This window comes from Symphalangus syndactylus, chromosome 10 (genome assembly GCF_028878055.3).
Source record: "Symphalangus syndactylus isolate Jambi chromosome 10, NHGRI_mSymSyn1-v2.1_pri, whole genome shotgun sequence".
Taxonomy (NCBI): domain Eukaryota; kingdom Metazoa; phylum Chordata; class Mammalia; order Primates; family Hylobatidae; genus Symphalangus; species Symphalangus syndactylus.
In genome coordinates, this window is record NC_072432.2 from 120,600,186 (window position 1) to 120,617,336 (window position 17,151).

General features: G+C 41.6%; 1 protein-coding gene across 1 annotated transcript in view; it reads left to right on the forward strand.

Annotated features, from left to right (window-relative positions):
- SCARA3 (scavenger receptor class A member 3) overlaps positions 1-3,396 on the forward strand; it is a 42,220-nt gene extending 38,824 nt beyond the window's left edge. The window contains exon 6 of the mRNA XM_063610848.1: positions 3,201-3,396. Coding sequence (XP_063466918.1) covers positions 3,201-3,232 — 32 coding nt within the window. The 3' untranslated portion in view covers positions 3,233-3,396. The remainder of the gene's footprint in view (positions 1-3,200) is intronic.
- The last annotated feature ends 13,755 nt before the right edge of the window (positions 3,397-17,151 follow it).

The window sequence follows — 17,151 nt, forward strand, 5'->3', positions numbered from 1 at the left end:
GGAAGAGGACAGCCGGATCCTCTGTGAGTCGGCACAGCAGCCTCACTCACTGGCAAAACGTGACCTAGTGCAAGCCTGGGGCCCTGTTTTTTGTGGTTTTTTTTTTTTTTTTTGGTAGGTGCTTAGTTGAGGAAGTGAGCAAAAGGGCAGGGGAGTGAGGATGGGGCCAAACACGGCTGCCTCACATGGACCTCACCACTTCCACTATAGTGAGTAGCATGAGGTCCCTCCTCCCCACCAACATCTGAGATGTCCACAGCACCTGACAATGTTCAACACACTGTTAACATCAGCCATTGTCACGGTAGGACTTATTATATGGGTGAAGAGCCTCCTGGGCCACAGTGGGTGTGCTCCGTGCTCCTCTGCAGGTGAGTAACCAGCACACCAGCCCCTGCGTGTCTCATTTCACACTCCCTGAACTGTGAGAGCTGGGAGGGACCTGGGGGGGTCTGAGGCTCAAGTCTTTTACTTCTCATGGGACAAACCAAGGACTGAGAGCAGTCGAGGGGTTTGCTGCACATCTGGGGCTGGAACTCCAGTCTGGTGTCTCTGGAATAGTGGTAGATCCAGTTCTCAGGCTACTTTCCTATTGGTGAGGGTCCTCAGGAAGCCTCCTACCACATATTTCTTGGGAAGTGTTCCCGCCCCAATCCTGTTCCCTGTCCTAAGTCATCAAACTGCTCTTAGTATTAACGTGGCCCTTTGGAGTATGTGGACAGCTCTAGGTACTACTGAAATCCAAAGAGCGGAACCTGGGGTTTAAGGGGACAGACAGAACTGCAAAGCTTGAAGCAAATGCTGAGAATCCCTATATTCATAAATTTTGTAAATGGATGAAACCCGCCTCAGAGTGGGTGATTGGGTGAGCTCCATGATGGAGGTGCCTCGGTGGCCATGGAAACGGGGCAGGTTGTGCTTCTGCCCTGCTGGCCCTTCATCACTGTGGGACCTTAGGCCTAGCACTGGCCCTCTCTGACCTTCAGTTTCATCATCAGAAAACAGAGGGAGTGGACTGCTCTTGCCTCCATTGAGCCTGACAAGCTGTGTTCCTCTGTCCTGCAATTCTAACCAAGTGCTCCTTCTCCTGCCCTGCTCAATTATTTTGTGGAACTTTCCAGGGCCAAGGCAATGAAGTCTGAACGCACATTGAGTGGTAACAGCCAGTGGAATTTCAGTCCCCAGATTAGAAGCCCAGCCTTCACCACTGGGGTGATTTTAATCTCCACCAGACTTGCAAAGCCCTGAAGTCACTCTTGGGCCTCTTTATTTTCTTTCTTTCTTTTTTTTTTTTTTTTGAGATGGAGTCTTGCTCTGTCACCAGGGTGGAGTGCAGTGGCGTGATCTTGGCTCACTGCAACCTTTGCCTCCCGGGCTCAAGCGATTCTCCTGCCTCAGCCTCTTGAGTAGCTGGGACTACAGGCAGGCACCACCATGCCCAGCTAATTTTTGTGTTTTTAGTAGAGATGGGGGTTTCACCATGTTGGCCAGGATGGTCTTGATCTCTTGACCTCATGATCCACCCGCCTCGGCCTCCCAAAGTGCTGGGATTATAGACCTGAACCACCAGGCCAGGCTGCCTGGGCCTCCTTCTAAGGAGAGCAGGGGCTTGCTGGAAGCCACAGACCTGGCTTATGTCCTTTGAGTGCCTCTAAATATCCCAGGCCAGCCCACTCATTTCACCCTGGCGACCTCACCACCTCTCCAATCCAGGCAGGACAGGGGGCTGGGCAAGCCTTCTGCCCTCCCTCCAACTTGTCTCTAGCCAGGGCTGAGCTGACAACTTCTGTTGCGCCAGCCCTGGATACACCTGTCAAAACAGAGCCACGGGAAAGGAGAGCAGAGAGCCGAAAAACATGGTCTGACCACAGTGAACTTTCCAGTAGGGCTGGGCTAGGCTGGGCTGGGAAGCCTTGACCTGTGGGTGATGTGCTGAGCAGCCTGGCTGGGGATTGTTTGACCTGCTGGAGCACAAGCCCTTTGTTTTGCTTACCTTCTTCTGTCTTGCCCTTTTGTTTTCTTTTGAACACTTCCAAGTGCAAGACTCTGTGCTTGGTGTGGCAGGAGGTATACACAGGCTGGTGCAGTGCAAGCAGGCAAGAGTCCCTCAAAATGCAGATTGCTGGGCTGTGTGCAGTGGCTCATGCCTGTAATCCCAGGACTTTGGGAGGCCTGGGATTACAGGCAGGTGGATCACTTGAGGTCAGGAGTTCAAGACCAGCCTGGCCAACATGGTGAAACCCCGTCTCTACTAAAAATACAAAAATTAGCTGGGCAGGGTGGTGTGCACCTGTAATCCCAGCTACTTGGGAAGCTGAGGCAGGAGAATTACTTGAACCTGGGAAGTGGAGGTTGCAGTGAGCTGAGATTTTACCACTGCACTCCAGCCTGGGTGACACAATGAGACTCCATCTCTAAATAAATGAATAAATAAACAAATGCAGATTGTGGGCCTCCCCTCCAGAAACTCTGATTCAGAATCAGGGATGCGGTGGGATGGGAAAAATGGGGAGGGACGGAGTGTGGGGAGGTGGGGAAGGAACGTGTATTTCACCCAGTTTCCCAGGGATTCTCATGCCCCATATAAAACGTGAGAGCCACAGGTGTAGGAGATATAGAAAAATATTGTTTTTTTGATTTATGTATGTAATCTCAATTAATCTTCACAAGCAAAGTGTGTTTGCATTTTATAGATCAGAAAACAAGGCTCAGAAAAGCTAACTCATTCGCTCAAGGCCACATAGATGTTAAGTGGTTTTGAACCCAGGATATTTAGAAGCCGCTATACCGAGCTACTTCTTACAGAAAGGTGGGATTGGAAATTAGATGAGACCTATGTTTGCGTCTGAGATTGCTGCGATCCACAGAATCAACTTGCTTAAGGTCCCAGAGCCAGCTAGTGACAAAGCTGTGACAAGGCTTCACACTGAGGGCTGCTGGGTTTCCCCGTTCCAGCTGCCTCGTTACTAACACCACCAGTGAGAGCAGTGCAGGAGATGGCAGCAGGAGCGTGCTTCTGGCTGGGAGACTTGGCAGCTTCTCAAAGGAAGCCAGGTGCTGACCTCAGCCAGGCCCCCTGACTTCCCTGAGGCCTTTCCCCTAAGCCCAAGGTCTCTAACATAGGTGTCCAACGAAATCCCCTGAAGTGAGGAACAGACTATTAAATATTAGAACATCTCAATATGTTTCATCTATCCTAGGTCACACTTTGTTTTCACATAATCGGATATGATATGAAGCCAGCCATAAAGCCCAGGATGACCAAGAATAGAATTTGAAAATGAATTTGTTTACTATCCTTAATGGTAAGCATCACCTTAAGCGCATATTATGCCTTGAGACACTAGCCAATTATGGTACATGAAAATAATTTATAAATAAATAAATTTACCTATATTAGGAAGATGATTCAAATTTTTATTTTACTAATGGGGGATGTGATTAAAATCACCACTGCTCAAACCCAACTCTGTTGCGTCCAACACTCTGCCTTCTGATAAAACGCAGCTCCCTATAGGGAAAGGGAGAAAGGAAATATCCACGTGATTTTACCCAGATTTGTAATGTGATGGTTTCTTCTCCTTCTGAACTCCCAGACGAACCTGTTCCCTAAGTTTACAACTTGGGACTTGCTTGTTCCCCATCATCCATCATTGTCATCATTTCAGCTTCACAGGCTTCCCTTCCTCCAGACGTAGACACATTTAAAACCTTAACAGGCAGTGTGCGGATCCCACTGAATTCCTTCACTCATTCAACAAATAGTTATTGAGTTGCAACTAGCTGCCCCATACTGTACTACCTACAGAAAAGGCTAGTTCCAGATTCACCTTAGCTTCCTGTCCAGGGCCACTTTCCAAACTACCACACAGAGAAGTGGAGCCCAAACAAAGCCATAGTCTCATGGGAAGAAGAAACAGTGACTGGAGTTTGGGGCTGCCAAGGCAGCTGCAATTGGATGGGGTACTGAGCAGTAGGGAGCTGTGCACAGAAGGAGCTCAGATATATCTGCACAGACTTCCCCTTGAGTAACTGATCAGCTCGAATCTGTAGGGAATCTGTGAGCTGACTAGAGATGCTGAAGGGTATACAGCAGTGGGGAATTTTGGAGGTCTAACCAGCCTTACTAAACACCACCATGCATTCAGTTGAGACACCAGAAAATCCATAGCTTAAAAGTAAAACCACTGTAGTTCTAGAGTAACAGCTATTCTAGACTACAGTAACAAAGCTAAAAAACAGCATCTCTCTCTCAATAATTGATAGAATAAGTAAACAGAAAATCAGTAAGGATACAGAAGACTAGAACATTACTGTGGGCCAATTTGACCTAATAATATGAGAAAAACACTGCACCAGCTGTGGGTGAAGATCATTCTTTTCAAGGGCAGATAAAATATTTATCAAGGCAGAACATGATGTGAGCCATGAAACAAGCCTCAACAAATGTAAAAGAATTCAAATCACAGAAAGTATGTTCTATGACCACCTGGCATTTAATTAGAAATAAGCACAGAAAGATATCTACTGTCTTCAAATAACTGGAAATGAAATAACACACTTCTAGTTGCTCATGAGTCAAATAAAAAATCACAAGTGAAATTAGAAAATATTTTGAACTTCACGAAAATGAAAACATAACATATGAAATTTGTGTGATACCGCTAAAGCAGTGCATGGAGGGAAAATTATAACATTAAACGTTTGTATTAGAAAACAAGAAAGTTCTCAAATCAATGACCTAAACTTTAACCTTAAAGTTTAATACAAGAAGGGCAAATTATCAATCAATATAGTTTGTCATAGTTTGTATAGTTTGTCATATGTACAGAATTAAGGAGAAAAATAATTTTATCATCTCAATAACTGCAGAAAAAATAATTGTTAAAATTTAACATTTTATAATTAAAACTCTCAGCAGACTAGGAATCAAAGGAAACTTTAAACTTAGACAAAACCCTTTTAAGAAAATCCTTTAACTAACATCACACTTAAAGGTGAAAGACCAAATGCTTTCTCTCCAAAATCAAGAACAAGGCAGGAGTATTGACTCTTACCACTTACAGCCAACATTATACTGGAGGCCCTATCCTGTGAAATAAGACAAGTAAAGTAAAGATAACTTACAAAAACTGGAAAAGAAGAAGCAAAATAATCTCTACTTACAAATAAATAAATTCCTAAGGAAGTTACAAAAAAACTCACTTTTAATAAAATATAAACTTTGATAAAAGCCTACAAGGTCAATATATAAAAGTTAATTGTATCTCATATACTAGCTACAAAAAAATTTAAAAATGAAATTCAAGAACTGTCACTTACATGATCAGCAAAGAACGTAAAATACTTGGTAACAAATTTGACAAAATTTGTTTAATATCTCTACATATGGACTGGGTGCAGTGGCTCACTCGCATAATCCCAACATTTTGGAAAGCTGAGGCAGGAGGCTCACTCGAGGCCAGGAGTTTACAACCTGCCTGGGCAACATAGCGAGACTTCATCTCTTAAAAAAAAAAAAAAAAATAGCCAGGTGTGGTGGCACGCACCTGTAGCCCCAGCTACTCTGGAGGCTGAGACAAGAGGATTGCTTGAGCCCAAAATGTCAAGGCTGCAGTAAGCCAAAATCATGCCACTTCACTCCAGCCTGGGCAACAGGCTGAGATTCTGTCTTAAAAAAATAAACAAATCTCTACATATAAAGTTAAAAAGCATTGCTGAAAGAAATTTTTAAAAGCCAGACTAAATGGAGATATATACCATGTTCATGGATGATATATCTCTGTACCCAGATTGATCTATAGTCAATGTAATCCCACACAAAATTCCATCATGTGTTGTTTTGATTTTTGGTTTTTTGGTAGAAATTGAGAAGCTGACGATAAAATGTACATGAAAATGCAAAGGACATAAAATAGTAATGCAAAATAAAACAAAAATACCTTGAAAAAAAAGAACCAATTTGGAGGACTTACATTGCTGGTTACTATAAAGATATTATAATCAAGACAGTGTGGTATTGATGTAAAGACAGGTAGATAGTCAAATGGAATAGAACAGTCAGAGATGAATTTAATAATAAATAGTCAATTGCATTTTTACAAAGGCACCAGAAGAAATGAATGGGGAAAAAATTCTTTAAAAATGGGGCTGGAACAATTGGATATCCATATGGGAAAAAAATGTATCTTGATATTTACCTCATCATATACACAAAAATTAATTTAAGATGGATCAAGACCTAAATATAAAAGCTAAAACTACAGAGCCTCTAGATAAAGGAAAATACTATCCTGAACTTGGAATGACAAAGATTTCTTAGCTAAAACAAGAAAAGCATTAACCATAAAAAATTGATAAGCTGGATTTTATCAAAATTAAAATCTGCTTATTAATAGGTCTATTTAAGTGAATGATAAGGTATGTTACACATTAGGAGAAAATATTTGACAAATAATTTATAAATAGAATATGTAAATATCTCTTGCATCTCAGTAATAAGAAGATAGTCCCCAAAAACAGGTGAAATGTTTAAACAGATACTTCACAGAAGAATATGTAGCATGTGTAAAGATGGTCAACATTAACAACTATCAAGAGATCAAGGAAATGCAAATTAAAACCACTACACTCAGAATAGTTAAAATTAAGAAAACCATACTAAGTGTTGGCAAGGATGTAAAGCAACTGAAACTCTTTTACGCTGTTATGGAGAATGTAAAGTTATGTAACCACTTTGTTTTTTTCTTTAGTTTTCCTCTTCCCTTCTTTTCACAGGTATTGATAGATAACTACTTTGAAAAACAGTTTGGTCATTTCTTAAAAAGTTAAACAAACACCTCTCATATAGTCTAGCCATTCTACTCCTAGGAATTTACCCAAGAGAAATAAAAACATAGATCCAAAAAATTATTGTACAAGAATATTCATAGATTTGTTTATAATTAGCCAGAAACTAAAAAAAAAACCAAAAAACCACAAAAAACAAAGTCGATCATCAGGAGAATGGATAAACAAGTTGCGGCACACCCACAGTCAAAAGGAATAAGTAACATTAGACACAAAAATATGGATGAATCTCAAAAAAATATGTGTTGACTGAGAGAAGCCATACAAAAAAAGGGTACATCATGTGTAATTCCATTTATGTAAAATTCTAGAACAGGCAAAACCAATATAGAGTGGTAGAAATGAGATTGTAACCTGGGGCAGAAGTGGGTGTAATTGACTGTAAAGAAGCATAAGGAAATCTTCTGAGGTAAGAGAAATGTTCTATATCTTGATTAGGAGTGGTGGTTACACACACAGGTGTGTGCATTTGTCAAGACTTGCCAAATTATGCCCAATAATATGTGTGCCTTTTTTGTATATAAACTATACATTATAAAATCATAAAACTAATTTAAAAACAACTAGAATATAATATTTTACTCAGTAGAATAATTAAACTTAAAAAGACATAAAATGTCAAATATTAGGATTTTCCTGGTAGGAGTATGAAAAGGTAGAATCTCTTTGGAAAACCGTTTGGCTTCTTATGAAGGTAAACACCCATCTACCAGATGACACAGCATTTCCACTCCTAGGTATTTGCCCAAGAGAAAGAAAAACATAGTCTACAAAAACACTTGTACAAAAACACTCATACCAACTTTACTCATATTTGCCCCAAACTGGAAACAGCCCATATATCCATCAACAGCAGAATGAGTAAGTAAATTGTGGTATTTTCATGAAATGTGACACTATGAAGAAAGAGGAGGAGGAGAACAAGGAAGAGAAGGAAGAAGAAGAAAAACAGGAAGTAGGAGAATGACAATAAAATATAAGGAATGAAATGAAAAAAACTCAAAAACTATGTAATGAAGAAAAGAAGCTAGACACAAAGAGAATCATATAGTATGATTCCATTTATGTTAAATTTTATAAAAGGCAAAGCTACTCTGTGATGCTAAAAATAAAAATAGTCCTTGCCTCACATTGTGCAGGGAAGAGCAAGAGCCCTTCCATATGTTTTAGAAAAAAACATATGTTTTTGCTGTCATGAAAATGGTCTCTGTGTTAATAGATGGGTGATTTAGACAGGTATCTACATTTGGTAAAACATATCAAACAACACACATGATCTGTGCATTTCATTAAGTATAAAGTAAAACTCAACTTTAAAAAAAGTCATAAAAATAGAAATTCACTTCCAAATGCTCATGAGCCAAAAAAGACGCAATAAAATTTAGTTTAAGTAAATATAGAAAACATTTTCAAACTATTTTATAATGAAAATAAGTAGAGGAATGTGGCTGAGGCAGCAACTGGAGAAAAAAATTAATAGCCTTGAACATCTATATTAGAAACAGAAGTCTGGGTGCTGTGGCCCATGCCTGTAATCCCAGCACTCTGGAAGCCTAAGGCAGGAGGATCACTTGAGGCCAGAGTTCTAGACCAGCCTGGGTAACATAGGGAGATCCCATCTCTACAAAAAATAATAATAATTAGCTAGGCATTGTGGTACATACCTATAGTCCCAGCTACTTGGGAGGCTGAGGGAGGAGTTCAAGGTTACAGTGAGCTATGATTGTGCCACTGCACTCCAGCCTGGGCAACAGAGCAAGGCTGTGTCGAAAAAAAAGTAAAAGGAAAAGAAGAAAAGCTAAAATAAATGAATTAAATGAATTCAGTGTTCAACTTAAGAAGTTTGGCCGGATGCAATGTCACTTATAGTCCCAGCTACTCAAGAGGCTGAAGCAGGAGGATCTGCTTGAGCCCAGGAATTTGAGGCTGCAGTGAGTTCTGATGGCATCTGTGAATAGTCACTACACTCCAGCCTGGGCAACGTAGTGAGACACTTCTCTAAAAAAAATTTTAATTAGTGTAAAAAAAAAGTTTAAAGAAGTGTACCAGAACACACACAAAGAAAGTAGAAAGGAAATAATAAAGGGTAGAAATCAGTGAAATGGAAAAAAGAAAGTTTAGAATGGAGAGGACCAGGAAAGCCAAAAGTTCCACACCTTCTTCTTCAGGTAACAACAACAAACCCTATGCAATATTGATCAAGAAAATGAAAAAAGGCATAAGTACAGAATATTAGCAATGGAAAAGGTGACATTAAAAGGAAATATTATGAAAATTTGACACCAATAATTTTGAAAACTTAGATGAAACAAACAAATTCATAGGAAAGCATAACTCACCAAAACTGACTTAAGAAGTAGAAAACCTGAATAGGTCTGAAACCATTCAAGAAATTGAATCAGTCGTTTTAAATATTCCCACAAGGAAAGCACCAGGCCCACATAGAAAGACCTACAAGCAAATCCTACCAAAACACTCAAAGAAGTCAAAATTCCAATCCAACACAAACTCTTCCTGAGAACTGAAAAAATAGAGCTCATCCTTTAACTTAATTTAGAGAACAGAAAATCCTGTAACCCAAAGCAGAAAAGAAAATACCTAAATAGATGCAGAATGGGCATTTAGTAAATTAAGCATCCATTTACAGTTTTTGAAAAGTCTTATCGAACTAGGAATAAAAGGGAACTTTTAGATCTAATAAATAGTATGTACCCAAAATGCCCACATCTTTCAGAAAGCTGAAGCAGTGGAAGTATTCCATTTAAGAGAACCAGACATGACATGCCCCCTGTTATGATGCAGTGGAAAGTACACAACACCACCTATGAAGTTGACTTGTCAAAAAAAGAAAAAAAACAAAAGAAAATTACCCTAAGTGTAATCAAGCCTCTAGACCTATCTTGTTTAGAGGCAAGAGCTCCAAAGAAAGACACATGTTAAACAACACAATTTTTATGACTGAGGAGGTGCTGCCCAGTCAAACCCAGTAAAATCCAGTTTCTCTGACAAATAAACACATGAGGTGGGGGCGAAATGAGTACAGAGGATGTTAAAGATTAAAAGAGGCTTAAAGTTAATCCTCAAATAAAAGTTTATTGAAAAAGGAGGACTTAAGAGATACCTCAACAAAATGCAATGTGCAGATTGTGTTTGAATCTTAATTAAACAAACCAACTTATAAATAAAAGCTTTTTTGAGAAAATCATAGAAATTTGAATGCAGGTTTTATATTAGATTATGTTAAGAAATTATTGTTGCTGGGCGTGGTGGCTCATGCCTGTAACCCCAGCACTTTGAGAGGCTGAGGTGGCAAGATTCCTTGACCCCAGGAGTTAGAGACTAGCCAGGGAAACATAGGGAGACCCCTTCTCTACAAAAAAGGAAAAAATTAGCCAGGTGTGGTGGCGCACACCTGTAGTAGCCCCAGCTACTTAGGAGGCTGAAGTGGGAGGACCATTTGAGCCTGGGAGGTCGAGGCTGCAGTGAGCTATAATTGTGCCACTGCACTCCAGCCTGAGCAACAGAATGAGACTCTGTCTCTTAAAAAAAAAAAATACATACATACATATATATGTATATATATGTAAACTTTAAAGACAAAAAATAATAATACTACAAAGAAGTATTTTAGTAAGAAACAAGGAGGACACAAGGCTTCTCTGTTCACTATCATGGGGCCTCCTGGGGGTCCAGGCTGCTGGTTCAACCATCTACACCGCACCTCCCTGGCTTCTGCATGTACCTTTTATTTCTCCCTTGTTCTTTATTGCTCTGGGCTTAAATCCTGTCCATGCTGCAAACCCAGCTCAGATGCTGCCTATAGCAGGTAGCTGTTGTGTTAGTTTACGAGTATCCACACCCTCTTCTTCAGGTAACAGCACCCCTATTTTCTGTTTATCTTCAACTTTTATTTTAGGTTCAGGGTACATGTGCAGGATGTGCAGGTTTGTTACATAGGTAAACGTGTGCCACGGTTGTTTGCTGAACAGATCAACCCATCACCTAGGTATTCAGGGCAGCATCCATCAGCTGTTCTTCCTGAGGCTCTCCCTCTCCCCACCCACCCTTCGACAGGCCCGTGTGAACAACAGTACTATTTTCTTTTGGATAAACACCTTTAATAACTTCATATGGTTCAAATGGGGCTGATCTCAGCAACCACTTTCCCCCAGGGGTGGGCAGGTGACTCAGGTCTGACCAATGATAATACCACCTTGATTGCAGGAACAGGCTTGTTACCCAGGCTGAACCAATTCGCCAAAGAGTGTCCACTCCCAGAATTTTGCTGGAAGTATTAGAAAAGAGGCACTTTCTCTTCTCTGGGTTGCTAATTTAGAAGACTGAAAGCCTAGAGTTGTTGTGGCCATTTGTCTGAATAGGAGAGAAGACCCTACCTCAGAAAGAAGCCACCATAAGAAAGTAGAGACACAGAGCCTGATGCCAATATTAGAGTTTCTGAATACAGCCACACTTTCCCTGCTCTAACCAGTCTCCTTCCTCAGTCTTGCAGGATATTCATTAATAAAAGACCCTGGGTAGAGGGAATGATAAAAATGGAGAATAAAAGAGAGAGGTAGGAGAGACAGAGAGAAAATGAGAGTGAGAAAGACAGAGAGAAAGGCAGAGAGAAAAAGGGAGGAAGGAAGGCAGGAAGAGAATGCATTGTCTTTAGAATCAAGAACAAGACAAAAGTCTGCCTGCATTTATCACTTACTCAACACTGAACTGGAGGTCTTATAAATTTCAATAAAGAAACGTAAATGGTAAAAGGTACAGAGGGACTGACTCTCTGGTGTCTGGCCCAAGAGAGGCAGAGGATGCTTAACTTAGAAAAAAAAAAAAAAAAAAAAAGCAGGCCAGCCATGGTGGCCAACGCCTGTAATCCCAGCACTTTGGGAGGCCAAGGCAGGTGGATCTCCTGAGGTCAGGAGTTCGAGACCAGCCTGGCTAACATGGCGAAACCCGTTTCTACTAAAAATACAAAAATTAGCTGGGTGTGGTGGCAGGCACCTGTAATCCCAGCTACTCGGGAGGCTGAGGTGGGAGAATTGCTTGAACCCGGGAGGCAGAGGTTGCAGTGAGCTGAGATCGCACCACTGCACTCTAGCCTGAGTGACAAGAGTGAAACTCCACCTCAAAAAAGAAAATGAAAATCAAGGAAGAACTAGGAATCTGATGGCTTCTTTAGTAACCAAGAGGAAGAACATTCTGGACCAGAATAGTAGGAGCTATTCCAAGAAACTTTCAACTATTCAAAAATATTTATTAAATGTCTCCTGTATTTCGAGTACAATGAAAAATGATAAACAGAACAGGATCCTGTAACCAGTCTGTCCCTGTAATTAGTGGCCTGTGTATGGTTTGTACTCTACAATTATTTCCATCTTCAGGAGGGAATGACTTGTTGTGTTCATGATAGATGGTCAGTGATGACTTATGATGGGGAAGGAGGGGGAAAGTGAATAGAAAGCAACAGACAAATACAAAGAAAAAAACTGGAAGTCCTTGATATTGGCAAAAAAAAGACTGCCAGGTGCAGTGATTCACACCTGTAATCCCAGTACTTTGGGAGGCTGAGGTAGGAGGATCACTTGAGTGCAGGAGTTCAAGACCAGCCTGGGCAACATAGTGAGATTCTGTCTCTACAAACAATAAAAAAGTTAGCTAGGCATGGTGGCACGTGCCTATAGTCCCAGCTATTCGGGAGGCTGAGGTGAGAGGATTGCTTGAGCCTGGGAGGCAGAGGTCAGGGGTAGGGAGAGAGCAAAGTTTCAGAGCCTCTGAGACCTGGAGAGAAAACAGGAACGTACAAGATTCAATAGTGAATATGGCTATAGGGGCATTCAGGAAGGAATCCCTTAACCCAGCATTTTTCAGACTTGCTTAGGAAGGGAGCTCTTAGCTGCAACTTTAAACATCTAAAGTAGATTAGGGAGGGCCACACAGGGGGCTTTTAGGGTTCTGACAATATTTTATTTCTTGACCTGGGTGAAGGTTACACAGGTATTGGCTTTATAATTATTTTTCAACTGTACATACATGCGTATGTTTTTGTTCTTTTCTAAAAGTATGATATATTTCACAGTATTTTATAAGAAGGGGCTGGGGAGCTCTGTGTTTAAAGAGGCTCTCTGTAGCAGCCCCCAAGTCACCTCCTTTTAGAACCTGGAATTCCACGGGAAATATCCTGAAAATGTTAGTGACCACAGCAAGTCAATCAGAACAGGCCTGAAAATCCAAAGCGGAGTCTGGGAGGAGTGTGTGTGTCCAGGCAGCCCAAAAGCATCCCAAGAAGTGAGATTTGATAAACCAGTTCCGGAAGTGTCCACAGGAAATGGAACCACTCTCTGGGTCCAGGGCCTAAGGACCCCCAGTTCCGACGGAAGGGCGGGCTTGTGGAGACAGTGGGAATTACTTTTGTTTCCTGAGAACCTGGAATGCTGAGAGCGAAAGGGCTTTACGCCAGGCTGGGGGTGGAAGTTCACAAGGAAGAGGAATGAGGAAGGGAAACAGGAGTGGCTGATGAAAAGCATGATTATCCTGAGCCGGTTCTAAGCTAGGCCAGTGACCCAACGCAATGCTGGGAATGCACTGAGCTGTGACCCACTCATATCTCATAACCTCCCCACAGCGCAGAGGGCAGATCTGGGTGGGAGGACAGGATTACCAAGGCCCTGTCTTTGAAAACACAAGTGCTATTGTGTTTGGATGTGGGTGTGTGAGCATCGAGAAAACACCTAATTTTTCTAGAATCTGGGAACCCTGTGTTTGCGGATGGCCCAGCTGGGTGCTTGCAGGGCCCCAGGTCCTCACAGAACCTAGTGGGATGGGAGACCCGGTGCTTTCTCAGCTATGCTTAGGCTGGGCTGGACCTAGCAGAGGATCCTGGGCCCATCCTAAAGACCAGTGTGGACCAGAAAGGCGGTTTATGTATTTGTCATGAGCACAACTTCCTTCTAGGCTGGGCACGGTGGCTCAAGCCGGTAATCTTAGCACTTTGGGAAGCTGACCCAAAGTGGATTGCTTGAGGTCAGGAATTCAAGACCAGTCTGGACAACATAGCAAGACCTCATCTCTACCAAAATAAATAAATACAATAAAGATTTTTTTAAATGACTTACTTCTAGAGACCAAATATCTGTATCTGTTATCCAGAGAGGCTGCCTTTTCCAGTATTAGAGTATCCAAGAGACTGATCAGAAGTCACTGTGTTACTTTGGAATTTCTAGCCCCTTCTGATCTTAACACTCTGGGATAAAATACAGGAATTACTCACTTCCATGCCTCACCGTGTTGTCGCAAGAACTGAGACAAACAGCATATATCTTGGTATCTCTGACAGTTTCCTCCCATCAGTCAGGGAGTCCACAGGCCAGCCCCACCTAGTCAGCACATGAGCAGCCAGCGCACATTTAAAGAAGGGGGCAAACATTCTCCACATCTCAAAACACTCGTGCCATTGACTCTGCCTCTTCACGTCTTCTCTCTCTCATTCTCTCCTTCTGCATCTCTCTGCCTCTCTGTCTCCCTCTTTCTCTCACACACGACGTGATGTATGTTCAAGGATATTTACTAAAGCAGTCTGTAATAGCAAAAGATTGTAAATTAACCTAAATTTCCATTAACAGGAGGCTACCTAAATTATGATACATTTCTAAGATGGAAAATTATGTGGCTGTTAAAAAGTAATAAGACAGCTCTTTATGTACTGATAAGGAATAATTTCAAAAATACATTTAAAAAGTTAAAAGGTTTTAAAAAGCAATGTGCAAAAGAGCTATCATTTGTGTGAAAGTATAAATATAGACAGCTTAAAATTTTTTTTTTACAAGACAGGGTCTCGTTCTGTCATCCAGGCTGTAGTGGAGTGGCAAGATCATAGCTCACTGCAGCCTCAAACTCCTGGGCTCAAGGGATCCTCCCACCTCCGCCTGGCTATAGGCACACACCACCATGCCTGGCTAATTTTTTAATTTTCTTTGGAGATGAGGTCTCTGTATATTGCTCAGGCTAGTCTCAACCTCCCAGCATGAGGTGATCCTCCCTCCTTAGACTCCCAATGTGCTGGGATTACAGACATAAGCCACCACGCCAGGCCATATTCATAGATGTTTTTAAATGCTGAGGCTACATTTGAAAAGATCCATAAAAGCCTGGTAATAGCAGCTGCCTTTGGGAAAGGGAACTGAAGATCAGACAGAGAAGAGAGAGCAACTTTTCCCTGTATACTCTTCTGCCCCTTTTGAATTTTGTGAAACTTAAGCAATCATTTATATTTTAAAATATAAAAAAGTAAAGAAGGCAGGCTGCCTTTCCAAAGCAAGGAGTATTTACATTTAATCCAGTTTGGGGAAAGCCTAGGAATTCATCAGTCCTCATTAGAAAGTACAGCTTTCTAGGGATCATGCATCTGGACCCCACCCCAACCCCAGTCTTACTTCCTTGGCCAGAGTGGCAGAATCTCAGAGAGATTCTTACTTCCTTTTACTTTCTTCTCTTTTTCAAACTGATTCCCTTCTTTTTATGCTTGTCAAAACATCATGTCCATTTCAATATACTTTCCTAACATGCTAACGTTTCCAGCCTGACTGCTTGTTTCATCCTGATTATAGTTCACGTTGGCAGCCCCTGTGGAGCCAAGGGCAGGCTGGTTGCACCCAGTGAACCCAGTCTCTTTTGGGAAGTCCCTCCGTCTGCTGCATTAATCCTACCGCTGGCAATTCCTGTAAATTTCAGTGCACAAATAGCCCTTTTGTCATGCGAGGGTTCTGTTCTTCCTCCTGACTTCATCCTCAATCCCTTTTTCTCCTAGACCTTGGGCCCATTTCCTTGTGTGTCCTATGATTCCCTTTCTGCGCTTCTTAATTACTCAAATCTCTGATCCTCTCAACTAAATTCTCCCACCCTTATCATTCACCAGTGCCTGATCACAAAGCCTCCCAGATCACTCAGGTTTCAGGTAGGAGGTTATCATAAAAGACCCCTAAGATCCAGCAATTCCAATAAGACAATGCCAGACCATGAGTCTACTTCCCTATGTATCTCCTGTCCTTCATTCTGTAAACCAAAAATAAAGTTCCAAACCCCCTAAACAAAGGAATGGACCCCTCCTCTCAGCCAAGGTCATTCCAAAATTAACCTGAAAAACCAGTTCAGCCATTACGGGAAGGGGGAGTTGAACATACCTCATTATACCCTCCTCCCTTTGGAATTCAAGCACAATCACCAGCATTAACATTAAAACAGAGATCTTAAAACTGATAGAACAGGCCATGTAAGGTGTCTCACACCTGTAATCCCAGCACTTTGGGTGGATCACCTGAGGTCAGGAGTTCGAGACCAGCCCGACCAACATGGAGAAATCCCCGTCTCTACTAAAAATACAAAATTAGCCGGGTGTGGTGGTGCATGCCTGTAATCCCAGATACTTGGGAGGCTGAGGCAGGAGAATTGCTTGAACCTGGGAGGTGAAGGTTGTGGTGAGCTGAGATCATGTCATTGCACTCCAGCCTGGGCAACAGGAGTGAACTCCATCTCAAAAAAAAAAAAAAAAAAAAAAAAAAACTGTTAGAACAGACTATTTTAGCAATAAGATACATCATGTGACAGCAGGTCCTGAAAGAAATCAATGTATTTTACCCCAAATATATATCCATTATGAATTTTGAAATGGTCCTGCAAAGCTGTCTCTGGTGGGGAAAATCTACATCCTGTAGAGAATCCTCTTTCCTTTCCAGATCTTTCCCTGATCCAGGAGAGAATTAACTAAGTGTCAGTATCTTTTTAAGCCTGGTAAAAAAAAATTACAATCTATTCTCTCTGAAGCCTGCTGCCTGGAAGCTTCATCTACATAATAAGAATGTTGGTCTGCACAACCCCTTATCTTAACCCAGGCACTCCTTTCTATTGATTCCAGGTCTTTAAATAATAACTTAACTCTTTCAATCAGAAAATCTTAATCTAGGCTGGGTATGGTGGCTCATGCCTGTAATCCCAGCATCTTGAGAGGCCAAGGCAGGTGGATCACTTGAGGCCAGGAGATCGAGACCAGCTCAGCCAACATGGCAAAACCCTGTCTCTACAAAAAAAATACAAAAATTAGCCGGGTGTGGTGGTGTGCACTTGTAGTCCTAGCAACTTGGGAGGCTGAAGCAGAGAATCACTTAAACCCAGGAGGCAGAGGCTGTAGATCATGCTACTGCACTCCAGCCTGGGGAACAGAGAGAGACTCTGTCTCAAAAAAAAAAAAAAAAAAAAAAGAAAAGAAAATCTTTATCCACCTATGACCTGAAACCCCTCCCC